Genomic DNA, 20,117 nt, shown 5'->3' on the forward strand with positions numbered 1-20,117 from the left:
GCTGACCCATGGCTGGGAAGTAGATAAAATTTACTATAGTTTATATATTAATCCTTTGCATCAATAAAATATTACTTTCTTCATCTACAAATGTACATATATAACATGGTACTCACTTGGTTTCTTCAACAAATTTCTTCAGGAATGTTTGATAGGCAGATCTCTCCACAAAAATACGACTTGTACACAAACAAATCTCTCCCTGGTTCACAAAACTTGATCTAAAATATGAACACATTCATTTAATTCAAGTTCAAAAAAACATATCAGAAATGTACACATAGACATTTCACTCTGGCTTACAAAACCTGATATAAATGCCAACATTTTTCTTGTCATTGGGTTCATACTACATCCCTTACTGATGATTGGCTTATAACAGTTCTGGAGAGAAGTCAACATATATTTCAACATCTTTGTTCTATAAGTTACCCCTCAGGTAACTTTTCTGCTAAGATGGCCTTTTCCCCAAAGGTGACCTTTTCCACTAAGGTGACCTTTTCCTCTAAGGTGACCTTTCTCCTTCGGTGACAATATCTCTAAGGTGACCTTTTCCTCTAAGGTGACCTTTTCCACTAAGGTGACCTTTCCCCCAAAGGTGACCTTTTCCAGTAAGGTGACCTTTCTTCTTCAGTGAAAATATCTCTAAGGTGACCTTTTCCCCTAAGGTGACCTTTCTCCTTCAGTGACAATATCTCTAAGGTGACCTTTCTCCTTCAGAGATATTTACCTCTAAGGTGGCCTTCTCCCCTAAGCTCATCTTTTCCCCTAAGGTGACCTTTCTTCTTCAGTGACATTCACCTCTAAGGTGACCTTTTCTACTAAGTTTACCTTTTAAGGACTCGCAGAAACCAAGGGATAAATACTACACCTTATATTTTATGATAATTAAAACAACAAATAAGAGAACTCGCAAAAACCAAAGAAAAAAAAAACAAGCTGACAATGTTATTATCTTTTTTATGCCCCCGCCATTTATGGCCGGGGGCATATAGCGTTGCCCATGTCCGTCCGTCCCGTCCCGTAGCGTCCCGTCACGTCCCAAATCAGTATATACCACCTAACAACTTCATTCGGAAGGCAATTTTCATGAAACTTCATACAAATATCAAGTATGGAAAGACCTCATGCAGTCTTGAATTTCTCGGCATTCTAAAAAAAGATGGCCACCAAGGGGAGATAACTCAAAAAAGAGGAACATCATCTTATTTCTACATAATTTGGTACTTGTGGGTTTTAAGGCATAAGGAACTAATATACTCCCTCATTTTTTCCAGAGAACAAAATTCCAAATTCATGTACGTTAAATCAACTTGTCAATTTAAGTATGAAACTTAAGTTGTACATAGTTGCATACAAATTAACAAAATCATCTCTTTCGGACCTTTCACTATTATTTCACATGGGGGGGGGGGGGGGGGGGGCGGGGGCATTCATGTCTTACAGACATTTTCTAGTACCTGATAGTTGTGGCGATGCACTTCTCCATATCAGCATCAGCAAATATGACTGCAGGATTTTTACCTCCGAGCTACAAAACATTAATTCTAATAAATTCTGTAAACCTGACTAATCTAGGAAAGATTGTTTTACATATATTTTTGTATCAGGAAAGACCAAGTATGTACCCTTGTCAACTTACTTCTAACATTACAGACAACTGTCATTAATGTGGAGATTAACCAATTTTTATCTCTAAAATTATTTCCAGATAGGAGAGTTCTTGAAGACAAAGGGAACAAATCTTGGATTTCACAATTTAGGGGCGAGGAGTAGGTGGGAGTTTGTAGCTTCCTTAAGAGTAATTTCAAACATTGGTCAGTTCATATGGGTCAATGAGATGTGCCCAGGTCAATTTGCACAGGTTTAAAACTGAACACGTATCACAAATTTCTTATCACACTGACCATTTTACACCAGTTTCAAACTGTCATTCTTAACAGGTTTCTAAATGACCACACTACACCAGTGTCTATGTGACTAAACTGCTTTATAAATGACGACACTAAACTGGTGTTTAATCGACAACACTAGTCTCTAAATGACCACACTACACAGTGTCTATTTGACTACACTAGTCTCTAAATGACCACACTACACAGTGTCTATTTGACTACACTGGTCTCTAAATGACCACACTACACAGTGTCTATTTCACTACACTAGTCTCTAAATGACCACACTACACAGTGTTTATTTCACTACACTGGTTTATAAATGACCACACTACACAGTGTCTATTTGACTTCACTGGTTTATAAATGACCACACTACACTAGTGCCTATTTGACTACACTGGTTTCTTAACGACCACTGCACTTTATACTTTAACCCTGATTTAACTTAAATGTTTAAATATTTAACAAAGCCAGTATCAAATTGACATTTTTTTTAGTTTACATGCATTAATCTGATGCAGAGATAAAATCAAAGGTACCAGAGACTCATCCCTAACAACGGCTGTGAAGAAGAAACTGTGTTAGGATGGTTACCTCGAGAGAGAGTTTCTTGCAGAAAGGAGCAGAAGAAGCCCTCAGTCTTTTGGCAGTCACTGTTCCTCCAGTAAATGAGATCAGGGGTACGTCCGGGTGAACAACAAGTGCCTCTCCTGCTTTGGGCCCCACACCAAACACCAGATTAATTACACCTGGGGGTACACCTGTAAAAACAGTAATCTCTAAAGTCATGCTGTAGGCTTGATACAGGACGAAAAATAGCTTAGCAAAATCCATTTAGTTTTAGTTTTATTGAACATCAATATATATTTATATATGCAGGCTTTTTACTAGACATGGGCTTGGCAGAGAAATAAGGTATGATTTTCTCTTTAGTAACCCTGTACCAAACAAATCTGTGTATATATAGATCTATTGTATATTGATGAGCGACTTAAACCTGAAACTTGAAATCAATCAAATTTATTACAATCAATGACTTATGCTATCCTCAAAAAACACCAAAAAATCTTACCACATCAGTTTTACTGGATTGTATATCATGGGTTCATACAAAAATTAAAATAAAGCACTTTCTTGAAAAATAATCCGTCAACACAGATTGAAAATGTTTTTAAAATTCTTTGCCTTTTCTTTATAGTTTTAAAAACTTGTGCAAAAAAAACTGCTAAGTTATTGGATGAAATAGTTGAAACATTTTGCAAATTTGACTTTTGTCACCTTGAATGTGGATCAAGGTCATTTTTAGCCCTTCTTGGGTGATGAAAACCACTATCTTAATACTGCACATTTCAAAAGACCTTACTATTTGTAAAGTGTACCTCAGTCCAACACATCCTGGTCTTAAGAGGAATATTTTTGCAATTAATTTGAACCTTCTTGTCCCTGCCCCTCGGTCCCCCTCCCCCGGAGAGTGGTGACAGTATAAGTTACAAATTTGGTTCATCTTTGTCTCTGGAAAGTTGCCATAACATTTAATCAATTTTGGTTGAGGGGTTTTGAAGAAGATGAAAATGCTAATTGTTTAAAGATAGACGTCGCATGGCAACGTGCAAAATAAGATTGCATCATGCCACTTGAGATTTTGTCACTGTATGGTGACAAAAAAACAAAAGTGATGTTTGGTGCACTATATCAAAGATATCCGGATGACTAGCTGTCAATTTTCAGACCTCTTACCTGCCTCATTAAATACCTGGCAGAGTTTCCAGGCTGTTACCGATGTCATCTCGCTAGGCTTGGCCACAACTGTGTTTCCGGCAGCAATCGCTGGGGCAATTTTGAAACTCAGCAAGTACAACGGCAAGTTCCATGGACTGATTAGACCAGCCACACCTACAGGGTCTCTTACTGTGTAGTTAACAGCGTCTACTGCATCCATCACAGAAGATCTGTTGCAGACCATCACATCAGTTGAAATTAAATTATTAGTTAATCAATTATATTGGACCAACATCCCATCACTGTAACAAGCTATCTTTTCGTTGCATAGATTAACACCTGTTTGAAATGATAAGAATGTTTCATTATCCAAAATTCTAAAAGACAAGAACATGTACCTGTTTGTATCATGTAAGATGGATGATGCAAAGATGCGAAAGTTGTACACTGCCCTTGGAATGTCTACTGCCTTAGCCAACCAAACAGGCTTTCCCTGGTCATGTGATTCAAGTTCTGCAAACTCGACCAGACGGGATTCCAGAAGGTCCGAGATCTTCATCATAACCTTTGACCTTTCCTGGACAGGTTTCACAGACCATCTGTGAAAAGTATAGGAAATCTTATTGAAAAAAAAAAACATATGTATACAACACAGAGCATCCCCATGTACCATGCTTGATGGCAAAACAGGAGGCCTAAATACAGAGACTTCATATCACTCATCTTCTCCGCAGTTTATGAAATCTCACAATTATTAAAAGTGCTCATTAATTTTACTTAATCTCATACTCACTTAATCCCAAATATCATACATTCTTGTAAATGTTTCTGTCTTCACTCAACACATGTAGTACATATTGTATTTCAGGCAGGCCGAATCCAGATGTTAATGTATAGGACAATAAATAATATACCGTATTCGACCCAATAAGCGCCCATGTCCCTATAAGCGCCCCCCTCCCCCTTCAGATACCTATAAGTCTAGATTTACTTACCTTTTAGTCACAATCAAGAATTGTTTTAAGTCGATTTATAAGGAGATGTACTCCAGAAAAACGTAAAAAAAAATTTATATCTAAGATGGTTTTATTGCATGTAAAAAACTAGTGATTTTATAAATACAAGCACCGTACAGTAGATTTTTTAGTACTGAATGTGTTTCTTTTACATCTAAGATGGCCTCTAATAAGCGCACCTCTCTCCCCCCCCCCCCCCCCCCCCCCCCCCCCCCCCCCCCCCCATTGGGTGACTTTGGGTCTATATAAAGACTGTGAGGACTTTCAAATATATCTTACATCTATGACCTTAAATTACATCAAGGTCATATGAGCTGATCATGTAACACTTCATTAAAGCATGCTAATAACCGAATATCATAGATTATTCAGTTTGTGAAAAAAAAAAAAAAATATTTCACAACTGTTATCACATGAAACAACACCTGAAGATCATTCATTTGAACAAATTTGGTAGCTCTTATCCCAGTATGCCACATGTCCTACAGCATGCCACATGTCCTACAGCACGCCACATGTCCTACAGCACGCCACATGCCCCTTATCATGACTCTTGGCAACTGTACAAAAGTTTGACCACCGTGACCTTGAAATTTGGTCAAGGTGACTTTGAAATTTGAACACACATAGTACCAGGGTTTATTACACAACTCTGGAATTATTGGTTATTGAGAATGTGTAAGATTTGAGAAACATTGTGAATTTGTACCTTTTAAAAGAAATTGTTTGAAGCATTATTTAAACAATCTTGGTAGCTGTTGATCTCTGATTTTCTTCCCAGTATCATTACCATGGAAATAGAAAATTCATTAAAAGGTTTTCACACATTAACCTGGGACAATGAAAGAGTGTAAAGGTTTCAGCTTTTTTTGTAATAGGAAGGAATAATGAAAAAGACCATTCTAACTCTGGGGTTCAAACTATTGGCCTTTCCGTCTCCAGACTGACACTTACACTGGTATCACGGAAAATTCCCACTAGCTGAGGCTAGTAGGGTGACCAGTACTGTCAACTTTTAGGTTTGTAACCTGGATCATGGTATTTATGATCTATGTATTTATGTAATTAAAGAGAAGCAGACAGAAACTAGAGGAGAGTTTGAGATGTCGTGGAGCATTTGAGTTATGTTACCTCTGAGGAGAAGACTTCCTGAGGTAGTGATAGGCAGTGAAAGGTGTCAAAAACCTAAAACTAGTCCTTCTCTAGTAAATTTTCCTGTTTTTAATATTGTCAAAAGAAAAAGGGTTGACTTCAAAAATACAGGGTTGGTCAAATTAACAGAAAAGGCCATTGTGGAAACTTTTGACTGTTTACTAAATTTCCCCTAATCAGCTACAAGCAGTTTGTACTCACAAGTGGGCTTATGTTTATAACGGGGAGCTGGCAGAGAGATCAGTTAATTAGTCTAGTTCAAGCTCTAATATTACATATCTTATATACCTGTACAATGGATGATTATTGAGATGCCTCTAACACAGTCCATGTACTTGGGAAAACATTCTCATCAAGATTATTTTTGTTGTGAACAAATGTGAACCATGCACACATATATACATACATGCTTACTGTACATCGAAGCAGTACACGTCTATTGCTAAAAAAGTTTACGATATAATAATGTTCGTCCTTATTCAATGATGTGCAATGATATATTAAATATTTGGTCACAAATAATTGATTGCTACTGTCTTTGAGTGCTGTCAGAAGTCGTGCAGACATTTGTAAATCAAAAACGAACAGCATGACGATTTACCCAAATATACCCAAATCTTTCCCAAATATACCCAAATATACCCAAATTATAACCAAATATACCCAAATATACCCAAATCATAACCAAATATACCAAAATCTTTCCCAAATATACCCAAATATACCCAAATATACCCAAATATACCCAAATCATAACCAAATCTTTCCCAAATCTACCCAAATATTTCCCAAATATACCAAAATCTTTCCCAAATATACCCAAATCTTTCCCAAATCTACCCAAATATACCCAAATCTTTCCCAAATATACCCAAATATACCCAAATCTTTCCCAAATCTTTCCCAAATATACCAAAATCTTTCCCAAATCTACCCAAATATACCCAAATATACCAAAATCTTTCCCAAATATACCCAAATCTTTCCCAAATCTACCCAAATATACCCAAATATTTCCCAAATATACCCAAATATACCCAAATCTTTCCCAAATATACCCAAATATACCCAAATTATAACCAAATATACCCAAATATACCCAAATCATAACCAAATATACCAAAATCTTTCCCAAATATACCCAAATATACCCAAATCATAACCAAATCTTTCCCAAATCTACCCAAATATTTCCCAAATATACCAAAATCTTTCCCAAATATACCCAAATCTTTCCCAAATCTACCCAAATATACCCAAATCTTTCCCAAATATACCCAAATATACCCAAATCTTTCCCAAATCTTTCCCAAATATACCAAAATCTTTCCCAAATCTACCCAAATATACCCAAATATACCAAAATCTTTCCCAAATATACCCAAATCTTTCCCAAATCTACCCAAATATACCCAAATATTTCCCAAATATACCAAAATCTTTCCCAAATATACCCAAATATACCCAAATCATAACCAAATATACCCAAATATACCAAAATCTTTCCCAAATATACCCAAATCTTTCCCAAATATACCCAAATCTTTCCCAAATCTACCCAAATATTTCCCAAATATATCAAAATCTTTACCAAATATACCCAAATCTTTCCCAAATATATCAAAATCTTTCCCAAGTATACCCAAATCTTTCCCAAATATACCCAAATATACCCAAATATACCCAAATCTTTCCCAAATATACCCAAATATACCCAAATCTTTCCCAAATATACCCAAATCTTTCCCAAATCATAACCAAATATATCCAAATCTTTCCCAAATATACCCAAATATACCCAAATCTTTCCCAAATCTACCCAAATATACCAAAATCTTTCCCAAATCTACCCAAATCTTTCCCAAATATACCCAAATCTTTCCCAAATATACCTAAATAAAGCCAAATTGCACCCAAAAATACCCAAATCTTACCCAAATATACCATTATCTTACCCATATATACAAAAATCTTACACAATTTCCACCAATATTAACAATTTAATCTACCGGTTATCATTTTTCAGGTTAATAACGTTTCTCAATTCCGATTGTCTCCCTTGAAAAGTGAAATCCTAAGCTTATCCAAGTAGACCAACCATTTTTCTGGACAATTTAATGTTCATTACCATAGATACTTCATTCCCCGTGAGATTCTTAATTATGCCGTGATTATGACATTTCATGATTAGTTTGGTATATGGTCAAAACAACCTCGCTGCAATACCAGCCCTAGTTGAAACGGCCATACCTGTATATAGTGTAATATTGCGCGAGTACTGTGGTGATAGTATCGCATTAAGATGTTGATGATTAAAACATATTTTGATAATTCAAAACATTGTATACCATCAATAAAATGCTGATATCTAAAACAAAATAATAACAGTTTTAAAGAATGATGTGTTGTGTTTGTCTTCATTTAATCCTTTACTATTCTCAGTAATGAAAAGCAACTGGGAAAATAAATATCGCGAAATCTTACAGCAAGATAATGCTAGTATTTTTACATTTTTATTTAAACATACATTGTAACCCAATCAAACTTATTCCCAAAATTTCTTTATCACCAAAGCAACAGATTTTGAGAAAATTTTATTAGAGAGAAACGGAAAAACTCAAGAAATTTGTCATGTGAAATGTCCGTTACCATTGTATCGTTAAGACAAAACCAGTTGTCGCGGGTAGAAAAGGAACAGTATCGACAATCTTTTTAATGGATATTGATTATTTGTGATCAATTTCAAACTACGAAATCAATTTGGAAACCGTATCTAATTGAAATTGAAAATAAGTTCCGAAATCTAATTTTCCGAGACCGGAAACTTTTCTAATACCAAAGCTTTGTACTGAACTGTCGTAAAACACAGAATGTAAAAAGAAAATCAAGCAAAGTTTTTAACAAGTTAAATGTTGTCTTATATGCATAACAAGAACAACGAACTTCAAGATAAGTGTCAATCATTGGTGAACATTTCAAAATTGTGTTCAAAATGTAACGTACATTTCACGTATTACTGATATTTCAAACTCTATATATTTCGTGCAAGTGTACCACATAATTATGTGGAAAAGAAACTGTTCTAAAATAATTTGACCACACATTTTCAAAGATATCGGAAGAATGAAGTAGAAATAAAAATGTTTTTCACCTCATATCAATATCAAAAGAAAGTATATTGAGTTGCTTTGTTTCAAGGTGAAAATATACACTACTTACAAAAAAGGACAGTCAACCATGGATAATGTTTTCCTGGTTGTGCATTAGTTATTGTAATATCATCGCACAATTTGTAAAATCTTGTATTTGAACTAGACTTAAAAACACGAGACCAGCGTAATTGCCCTGTAATTATCCAGCTATTTACGACCACATTTATTATAGATGGGTTTGATCAATCCTGTAGTTCTACTTTCTGTTGTTATGATAGTATCTAATATAAGGTTAAACACATCCTCACATGAATGCAACATTACGACAACTGTACTCTATCTATACTACTACATGTTTTATCATTATCTATTTTTTATAGCTAGAATAATCTCATCAGTAATTCTGCTATTATCGTATTTTCGAAGAGAAAAATCACAGCATCGTCACCTCATCAGGTGCTTTGTTTCATAAGCGAGATCAGTGTTTTTCACTCTTAAATTGAATCATTCTTATTTCACAGAAAAGCATATAAATTTGAACCGATAAATAAGATATAAAAAGAAGCTTAAGAAAGCAGGTCCGTGTTCCCAAGCCTTGGGTGCACACATTGTGTAGCTAATGCTTTCAAAATATACATTTTTATTTATATGTGCATGATTTTTATATATTTATGAAATAATTATTTATGCGTTTTTTCATATAGATTTTATATTGTTTTTGGTATATTTTATATGAACGTATCTTATTTATACAAAAATTGTCTTCACCTGATGTATTTAAATTTTTTTATATGAATCTTATTTTGTTTAACTTTATTGTTTATATATCAAACCTTCTTTTGTTTATATATATAATTATTATTTCCGCATGATTTGATTTCAATATACAAATGGGACCAGGATGCTGCTTTAGAAAAAAATGTTTGTAAATTGATACAGTAAATAATTAAACACATTATAGGATTTGCGTTTGTCATTTGATTAAAACGAAAGATGCATATAATCAATTTAATTTCATGTTTTTTATGAACAATTTATACACTGTAATTATATAACAAAGCGTAGAAGTGTATTTCACAGTTTCTGTACGTTTTTTCCCATTAGCCTATATGGTATTACGGAATTTATATGAATTGCCTAAGTAAATGGAAGCTTAAATTTGACAAAGATAATCTATTTGATCATGTGTATAGGAGGTTATTAGGAAAGATGGTTTCATATGGAATATCAGAGAGGGTACAAAACTGGATCAAGGGGTTTTTGACAGATAGACGACAACAGGTGAATGTAAATGGTCAAACATCTGGATGGCGGGAAGTCACTAGTGGTATACCGCAGGGCAGCGTACTTGGACCAACACTTTTCGTTCTCTATATTAATGACTTACCGGAGGTAGTTCAATTATTCTCCTGGCTTTTTGCGGATGACACTAAAATTTATACAGATATTAGGGATGGGAAAGATCTACAGAAGGATTTAGATAGTCTGCAAAGTTGGTCAGATAAATGGCTTTTAAGGTTCCATCCAGATAAATGCCACTGGATGAGAATAGGAAAGGACACTAACAAAGGCAGTCTACATCTGTACAGCGATTCAGGGGAGACAAGGAGTAAAATTCATCTGAAGGAAGAAAGTGAGGAGAAGGACTTGGGAATTATTGTGGATAGTAAATTAAACTACAAGAAACACATTCAATCAGCAGTGAACAAAGCTAATAAAGTCCTAGGGATTGTAAGGCGAACTTTTACTTATCTAGACAAAAGATCATTCTGTTTATTGTACAAGTCACTAGTCAGGCCACACCTGGAATATGGGGCTAGCATTTGGAATTCATACCAAATACAAGACATCAAGTTACTAGAGAGTGTACAGAGAAGGGCGACAAAGCTTCTGCCAGGGTTGAGAGAAATGTCATATGAGGACAGAATGAGATATTTAAATTTACAATCATTGAAATATCGAAGGGATAGAGGAGACATGATAGAAGTGTACAAAATTCTGAGTGGTCTTTATGACATGAAAGCTGCAGAGAACTTACTGAGAGTTAACAAGACAAAACGCACACGAGGGAACTCACTATCACTGGAGAAATCAAGAAGCAGACTAGACATTCGAAAATATTCATTCACACAGAGAGTAGTGAGTAACTGGAATGCATTACCGGAAAAGATTGTGAGATCACCGACACTGACCACCTTTGAAAACAGATTGGACAAATTCTGGGAACTAGAGGACAGAAAGTACAATGTTGACAATCACCAAAGCAGTACATCAACCAGGAGTGACTATATGAATACTTTATTGAGACAAAATCTGGATCTGAGTATAGAGGCCTAAGAAGGCCTACATTCAGAATCGACTAAGTAAGACTAAGTAAGTAAGTAATATCGTTTATTAGTCATAAAATGTAATACCAGGAACGTATATAACAGACATACAGAGCCCGTTACGGCCCGTCCCTGTAAATCGTCGGGCCATTTTCTCTCCCGTGATGACAATCGTAACTGAGATAAGTGGACAGTATTCGGTAGATTTGGGTTTATTTGGGTAAGATTTGGGTAAATCGTCGCGCTGTTACAAAACTAGGTCGCCGGAGCATGGCAGGCATGGCCTGCTTTCGTTTTTGATTTACATATGTCTGCACGACTTCTGACACCACTCAAAGACAGTAGCGTTAAATTATTTGTGACCAAATAGGTAAGATTTGGCTTTAGTTGGGTATAACTGTGAAATATTTGGGTGTATTATGGTGTATTTGGGTAAATCGTCGCGACCATGTTAGTAGCCACATGTCCCACACCTACGTTTTGAAGGCAGCCTGCGCTGCTGTCACCGCCACGTTTACATCGTCCTCATTGCTGTCGGGAATTTTCGCCCATACTTTTCCAGTTGACGGATCAAAACTTGGAATGTAAGAACTTGTTGGTACGAATTCCCCGTTTATGAAGTTCTCAACGACTACTTCACCCATCGCCACTTTGTAGGTGTGTCAGCAAGTTTTTGTAACGAGGTATTTGATTGGCTCCCAGGTAAATCTGTTCACGTGAGAAATCAAATTATTTTTATGTAAATTGAAAGATAAATTTTAATAATCAAACCTCCTTCATATGTTACAAAACATCAACCAAACATTAAATGTTTTAACAACCAAACAACAACCTTCACAGCAAACAACAGTATTAACAAACAACAACATCAGCAGCAGACAACAGTATTAACAAACAACAACCTCAGCAGCAGACAACAGTATTAACAAACAACAACCTCAGCAGCAGACAACAGTATTAACAAACAACAACCTCAGCAGCAGACAACAGTATTAACAAACAACAACCTTAACAGCAGACAACAGTATTAACAAACAACAACCTCAGCAGCAAACAACAATATTAACAAACAACAACCTTAACAGCAACAACATTTATAAATCGCTGATATTTCATGCACTTTTCTTTTACATTTTTTTACAGGGGATTTTTAGATTAATTTTCAGGATCAGGTCTTTGAGTTTGATATGAGAAAGTTGATTTGATGTCTTCGTTTTGTTTGTTTGTTAGGTTCTGGAGATTGGCGCTTTGAGAAACGTACCTATGAAAAATGTCTGGCTGATTATGTCTGACATGTTAAATTTGCGTGCAATTGAAACAATGGAATATCCATTTATCACATTTAAAACACTCTTGAGAGTGGGTGAGGGGGGCGGGAGGGAGGGGGTATGATCCAGATGACTGTGGCATGATGGGTGACATCCTGGGTCCCTGGTGTCTTGTAGCCGTGGTGTCCATCTTCGGTTGGCCAGTACGGTTGGTTTTGATGTGAGAATTATCCCGCTGTATGTGTAGCTGGTTTGTCCAATGTTAACATCTTCAAGCCTGTATGTGGCTAAGATCTTGAGGTTCGGGAGCTTTGTTACACATCAAAATAATTTTAACAGATATGGAAACGAATAAACGTAAAATAACGTAAGTATGTGACATGTAGCTTTATGTTAAAATTCACCACTTGTTTTCTCTGTGTTATACTTAGTTGCTCTCATGTGTGTCTGTAACTGTATGCCTACATGTATAAGTATCAAATTTATATGAACACGTGTGTATGGTCACGTGCATCAGGACATTACGTAATAGCGCGTAATGTTTTACTATCTAATAAGTATGTAGACTACTCGGTATAGGTCTAGGCCAGTATTGGATCTTGTTACGGTGTTGGGAAACCCCAGATGTACGTCTTTCATGTTTAATTCAGGGGATGGCGTCATCCTAACTTTGGTTGTGTAAAATCGTGACTGGTCAATTGGCCGGCCCTTCAAATGATGCAAAAATTATGTGTGGACAGTGAAGTCATATAGAGCTTTACAGTTGCGAACATATTATATAGCTACTCAAACATTACTACATATTTGTTGGTTGTTCCACCTACAACCATGATAGTGCGAGTGATAAATGTTTGCTTAGTTTATTTAAAAACACAACACGAAAATACCAACATGTCAGCATAATTATAATCCAAACTCAACTTCAACAAAACAAGGGCAAAATATGAACAAAAGATGATTCACATGGAGAATAAGACCATATGCTCCAGAAAAGTAAGTGTCTTCTGCTTCATATACGACATTCGCCATGTAAACCTTGGTCACCCCAGTCTCAAACCGTGCAGTGTTATGATTGTACTGTTGCATCCACTGACCGAAGACTGCTTGTACAGTCGAACCTTGTTATCTCGATCTCGACGGGACCATGAAAAACTTTCGAGATAACCGACTACTCGATTTAAACGAGTTCGAATATTTTGTGTAAAGTCAGACAGGGACCGACGAAATACTGAATTAAACGGGGTGTTCGAGTTATACGAGTTTGACTGTATTATACTTTCCTGCTTGACTAAGGTGTAACTTTCTGAACGTGCAAAGTGCATATATCTATCTTTATAGTAGGTCCCAGCGTGCTACGTTTAGCTCGATAGTTAGTGCGTCTTTCGTGTGTCATACCTGATTATCAATAGTTTTTGACAATCCCAAATCTTACTAACATACAACCACAACATATACTGTTAGGAATAAAAATATAGACGGAGGCTACATTATCCTACGGGCATGATTAATGAAGAATCCTACATGTTCCTAACTCTTATTCCGAGCTAAAATTAGATCACAGTCCCTACATATTGTACCGATGACTTAGGCGCTACAGGAGAGAGAGAGAATAGCAGTCAGTAAAGGGGGGATTAACGTGGGGTTCTTTGAGAGCGGGTTTGTGTAGAGACTAAGAACGGAAGCCAGAAAACCACGTGACATGAGTAGGGGCTTTAAAGAGTAATTGGAATACTTAGTGGTGAGGTAGGATGAAATAGTTGTGATAAAGGATAACAAAATACCTGTAGGGTTGGTTTGTTGTGGTATTTTGTCATTTTTACATTGTGTAGATGGGGGAAATCCTAGAGCAGAGTATTGGTGGCAGCTTAGGGATTAAGGTTTTACTTGGGATTTGTGTTGTAAATAAAATGTAAATATGATATTTCTAAATTTGACTTTAAATAATTGATATTGAACTGTTGGCAGCGGAATTTTAAAAAAAAACACACAGTGCCTGTTGTTGAAATCAAAACAAAAACGTGACGATGGATGCACTACCATTCCACAATTTACAATCGGTGTCTACCGAAATATACCGACCATGGCCTTGGTTTTCATTGTCTTTTACAGAGTACATGTCACCTTACTAGCCTTGGCTAGTGGAAATTTCCCTTTGGTCGAGCGTTGTAGTGTCAGGCTAGAGACCGATGTGTCGCAAGTTCTTACCCCAACGATGGAAGGGTATTTTTCATTATGCCTTCTTCTTCTTATCATTATGATATTTTAACGGCCCGTCAACACATCAAAGGTCATTAAGGCCATCAACTGGTAAAACACACAGCGATCCAAAACGGAAATAACATCAAACACACTAATAAGTAAATCACAAATGCTAAAAATTTTAAATGGATATATTATCAACAACAAAAAATAAATAGAATGGTAAGCCATAGTCTATTATATAGACCAACACCAAAAAGGGTCTTTAGACCTGTAATAAAAAATTTCTCGAGTAGACAGAACTTCAATGCAGTCCAATAAAAATGTTTAACGGTGAATGGCTCGTCACCTTCTATACACCGAGGATTATCTTCGCCTTTCAACATATATGAATGTGTAAGGTATGTATGACCCATCCAAAGTCGGGCAAGGATAACTTCGTCTCGATGGTTGTCTCAATAGCAAGGAGAATATTGAGGCGTTGTTCGGTAGCCGGCATCCATATGTTTCATCTTGTGTAACCATGGCCGCAGCAACCTTATCATTATCTTTTGAACCATCAGTATATAAATGTAGAAATGTTTTATATTTTAGCTGCAATTTCGAGAAGAATGAACAAATTGTGTTCTTATTATACAAGTAATATACATTTTTTTAGTAAGTCTTAATAACATCTTTGTGTAATGTAACATAACAAAAAAATCCAGATCTGCACTTAAAATATATCAATGTGTTTATGTGTGTGTGGGTGTGGATGGGTGTGGTTTTTTTTTTTTTATTATTATTATTTTTTGTTTTTTTAGATTTTTTTCTTATGTTTCAAAATAAGATTCGAGAATCGTTTAAATACTTGAGAAATCCTCCACGATTTTATCAACATGCGTACAATGGATATTTCCTTATAATTACCTATGTAGGAAAACCGAGTTGAATTATACGGATATGAATTCTGAACTGCACAAGGAAGTTGTAATAAGATTTTATCCATTTTAAATTAAGTATAAACCCGATTTCATGGAATTACGAGGATATACAGACAGAGCAGGTTTTTCGCTTCACCAACAGGACGTCCAACAACCCTATACTTCAAGTGTATAATATTGCAAAGGCGAAGGATAAATCATTGCGGAATTCGGGATATATTGACATCTTTGATAACTCTCTAATTTTTGCGGATGAAAGATATTTCCAACGCTAATGATAATAATGAATGAGTATTACGTTTAGCATGCATACAACTACCACTTTGAAATACATGGGGTTACAGGAGGGTTTGAAACCTTCGTCTCGTAGGTCTTCCTTTAAATTATAATACCTTCGACAAGCAAGGCAGACGTGATTCGAACCCGGACTTGCGAACTGAAACGGCTTACTCCCATTTCGCCTTAGCTGTCAATTTCATGGTAAAAAATTATTCCCATTTCGCCTTAGTGCCAAAACCAGGTAGGAAGGAGTCAGCTAAGGCGAAAGGGAACCTTACGGTAAACAAATTAAGAAAGCCGAGTAATTAATTTAATAATGTTTATTTAGCTATATACTAGTATTCTTTTTGCAATGTCATCAATACAAACATAATTAACATTATAGATATATAATATATATTGACACAGACAAGTATACATTTCATGCAACAAAATCTTATAGTTAAGCACTATCAATCTTATCATACCAATCATTTAAATCAAGCACTAATGTTAAAAAAATCCACTGCTGCGATATGCTATGAGAATAGTCCTAACATTCAAATTCCAATTAAGCAATATAAATGTCACAACACTGTTTAACTAGTCACCGAGTTTCAGAATGTTGGATGCTGGGTCTCCACACTGGATGAAGTCTTTGGTCCCATTCAATAGATCTGTCTTTAGGTTTGCTAGACATTCTTCTACTTCTCTGTACTTCCTTGCTTTCTTTCGTCTCTGTCCGCCTGCTGCATATTGAATCATCTTCACCTCGGTAGTTGCTTGAAGTCGCTGGAATTCCTCGATTATCTTGTAGATGTTGGAATGTGCTGTCTTCACTCTCTGCGAGTTTCAGGCAGTCTTCTCTCTGTGGGGCATCTTCTAGGGCATGTAGCCAGTAATCTTCAACTTGGTGTAGTGGAAGAAGTGGCAAAGCTGCTGCACGGTGGACAAGATCCTGGACTTCGGGAAGGTTCTTGTAGTCAGTCCATATTCTTGCGTCTTTTTCCAAATGGCTTTTGTGTAGTGGAACAGGCATCCTTTGAGTTCTGCTGCTGGAAATGTCTGAGTGACGGCATTACGGGAAGCACATTCAAAATCCAGGCTAATTGTGCTCGGTTAGAAGTTCAGGTTGTGTCGAACGGCAATGTCTTTCAGAAGCGTGAATAATATATTGTAGGTGTTTGTATCTCTCTTCAGCAGTAATGAATACACAAGCGGAAACATAACAGCATCAACAAAAGCATGGATGGTGAAGATACTGTCAAACATCTGTGGGACTGTATAAAAGGTTCCATCGCAGTAGACGATCTCGGCAGAGCATAAATGTACTAGGTTCTCGTCAGTAGTGAATATCAGTATTTTGTCGTTGTCTCCATCATTTGCTTGTAGAAACTTCTCCATTGGTGGTCTGGGTAAATTTACCTTCAAGTTGTACCTCTGGTCTGGTGTTCGGAATTGGCAGTAACGTCTTCTTTCTGCTACGATAGAGTGACGACTTCTTGGCATCAAACGTTGGAAGTTTAGAGGCAATCTCTATACTCTGGGCATCCCATGGAGTAGTTCGGAGTTTGGATATTTCTTCATCATAGATGGCTGGTAGTGAATGAAGTTTAGTTTGAACTCTCGTTCGTACGTTGTTCATAATCTTCTTGCATTCTACTGCTGCTCGGTCAGGTAGATGGTACGTCATCTCGGGTGCATAATGTAGCTTTGCAGTTTTTCTCGGTACACTTCCATGATATCCATGTGTCCCTCTTGTTGTTCTGGCGATATGTAAAGGCATTCCATACAAGATGTTTACCGCCTCTGTTAGTCTCTAAAAAAGTCTACATGTAGCATAACTCCTGCCATGTTGATTGTGAAACTGATACTTCAGCATACTGTCAAAGGTCTTTTACAGATAACATGTAAGCTGAGATGAGGAGTTATTCCAAGCTGAATCTCTGTAAGTCTAGTGCTAATCCAAGCTGTTACTTCTAGAGTGAACAGATCATTCAGTCTGTAAAAGTCTACTATGAATATTTTTGTATGCATATATCCCAAGAAAAACTATCTAAAACTATAACTAAAAATATAAGTTGCTTGTAAACATACTTTTCATTGGTTTTTAAAATAAGATTTGTTACTTCTTTGAATTATAAAAGAAATTAGAAATAAAACCAATATTTATTTAAATACATTTGATTGATTTAGTATTAAAATGTACAAGTTCCAATACATGTAGTTATTTTTATTTCTTCATATATATTTTTTATATCATATATATCTTTAAATCTATTTGGCCTTTGGTCAATTATAATTAAGATTTAACTGTAGAATGAGTTATTGTAAAAACAACAACTGCTGCATGTGATTGGTTTGTTTATCTTTCTACACTTTTACTAAATTCCCACTTTGCCTTAGCCCAATTCCCATTTCGCCTTAGCACCTGTTTTATACCAAAATATGTAACTAAGGCGAAATGGGAACACACCACTGAAACACTGCTGCTCTTCACTGACCAATCAGCGACCCGGATTAGATATCTTATTAATACACTTGTATTTCATTTAATTGATTGCATTTCCAATCCAGGAAATGCAGATATTAACAATTTTGGTTGATCATGCGATAGTTAATTGTCACGATTTATAAAGTTTAGTTATTTGTAAATTTCGCAATTGTTCCTTCACTACAACATGATTTGACACTACATTTGTTAGTATTTCGCATATGTTTCATATTGTTTTACTTTTTTGTGTGATAATTACATCCCTTTAATGTACATAATACGTAACATTTTCCGGGTTTGTTTATCTCTAACCAAATGGTTTGAGTGATGTAAACAATCTAGATAACTGTTAGTCATAAGCGTACTTGGTAACAAATAATTTAGAAGGGAAACGCATGTATAGGACCAAGCTTCCTGGGCGATATGACCAGTTGTATTAATTATTTGTTCGCCAAAAACGGAACATCAGCTATTTTAAAATCCGAACCGGGCCACGCGCTTTTTTTCAGCTCTATGGGCATCAGCTCTAAACCCACCTTTAGATATAAAGTATAGTTAATTCATTTATATGTAGACTATTATTTCGATTTAAATACACGTAAGATATGAAAAGTAAGGTTATGCAGATTGCAAGAAAAAGAAGCACAATGGCCCCGATTCAGGCAACTTACCAGCATCCTTACACCCCAGGCGCTTTTGCTTAAAGTCACAGAAATTGATGAACAGTTGTATCTATTTCTCCATAATAGGATGCTCTTAAACGGGGTTATATGCACTTTGTACAAAACTATATTCACTTCACCAAGAATGTATTAATTTTCCTCCGAAGAAGGGTTTGACAGACTTTCCCACTTTTTGGCCCCGCCCCTTCTGCGCAAAGTGGCCGAACCCACTGTTGATTAAAAAAACCCGATCCCCCTTCTTCCAGGCATGCTTCAGACCGTATCGGGATAGAATTCTGGCAACTCTACATAATACGGATTTTAAAGGATTTCACCACTCTCGCCCAAGGGGGTGGGGGCTTAGATCCACAGAACTGATTCCCTTTCACCCAAGCGTGCTACAAGCCACATTGGGACAACATCCGTGCATTGCTACAGAAGAAGGATTTTAAAGAATTTGTTCTATTTCCTCTATTGGTCCACATCCCTCCCATCCCAAACCCAAAAGGTTCAGGACAAGTGAGCTAAGAAGCATATTATACATATAAGTTAAGCCAAACATGAAAGTTGAGAGGACAACAGAAAATTGCAAAGGAGTAACAGTAGTGTATTACGTACACAAAAAGTTCGTAGTATAATACATGCAATGTCAAACATACAAGACAAAATCCATGCAAAAACAAGGATTGTGAAGATGACTTGCTATGCTGGGGTCTTTACTTTCTCAAATTAGTTAAATCCTAATGTTGAAATCCTCCGGAGAATGAAATGTTATGTAGTAGAAGAAAACCAAAACTGCATGTTATAAAATGGTAAGCGTTACTGCAATATGGTTGCATGCTTGCGACGATGAAGCACTGTAGCTCAGATAAGGATAACAGTGTATGGCTGGATAATAAGGTGTCATGCTGGGTCTTCTCCCCTGAACTGGAGGGTTAAGACTGATCTCCCTTAGGGACCAAATGACACAGAATACCTCAATGTAGTCCATATGTAGTGTTTGGGAGTGCCAGCCCTACAGCTGGGAGATGACCCAGCAGTTCTAACTA

General features: G+C 36.2%; 1 protein-coding gene across 2 annotated transcripts in view; it reads right to left on the minus strand.

Annotated features, from left to right (window-relative positions):
- LOC132565294 (2-aminomuconic semialdehyde dehydrogenase-like) overlaps positions 1-11,908 on the minus strand; it is a 32,938-nt gene extending 21,030 nt beyond the window's left edge. The window contains exons 1-6 of one of the 2 annotated variants that reach the window (XM_060229933.1): positions 11,742-11,908; positions 4,016-4,216; positions 3,636-3,847; positions 2,493-2,659; positions 1,461-1,531; positions 117-221 (exon numbers count right to left, since the gene is read on the minus strand). In XM_060229933.1, coding sequence (XP_060085916.1) covers positions 117-221; positions 1,461-1,531; positions 2,493-2,659; positions 3,636-3,847; positions 4,016-4,216; positions 11,742-11,908 — 923 coding nt within the window. Of the gene's footprint in view, positions 1-116; positions 222-1,460; positions 1,532-2,492; positions 2,660-3,635; positions 3,848-4,015; positions 4,217-4,410; positions 4,497-11,741 lie in introns of those variants that run through there. The other variant, XM_060229934.1, reaches the window with a different exon arrangement.
- Between the last annotated feature and the right edge of the window lie 8,209 nt (positions 11,909-20,117).

Source organism: Ylistrum balloti, unplaced genomic scaffold (genome assembly GCF_031769215.1).
Source record: "Ylistrum balloti isolate Yb309-2 unplaced genomic scaffold, AGI_CSIRO_Ybal_v1 Utg369712, whole genome shotgun sequence".
Classification (NCBI taxonomy): domain Eukaryota; kingdom Metazoa; phylum Mollusca; class Bivalvia; order Pectinida; family Pectinidae; genus Ylistrum; species Ylistrum balloti.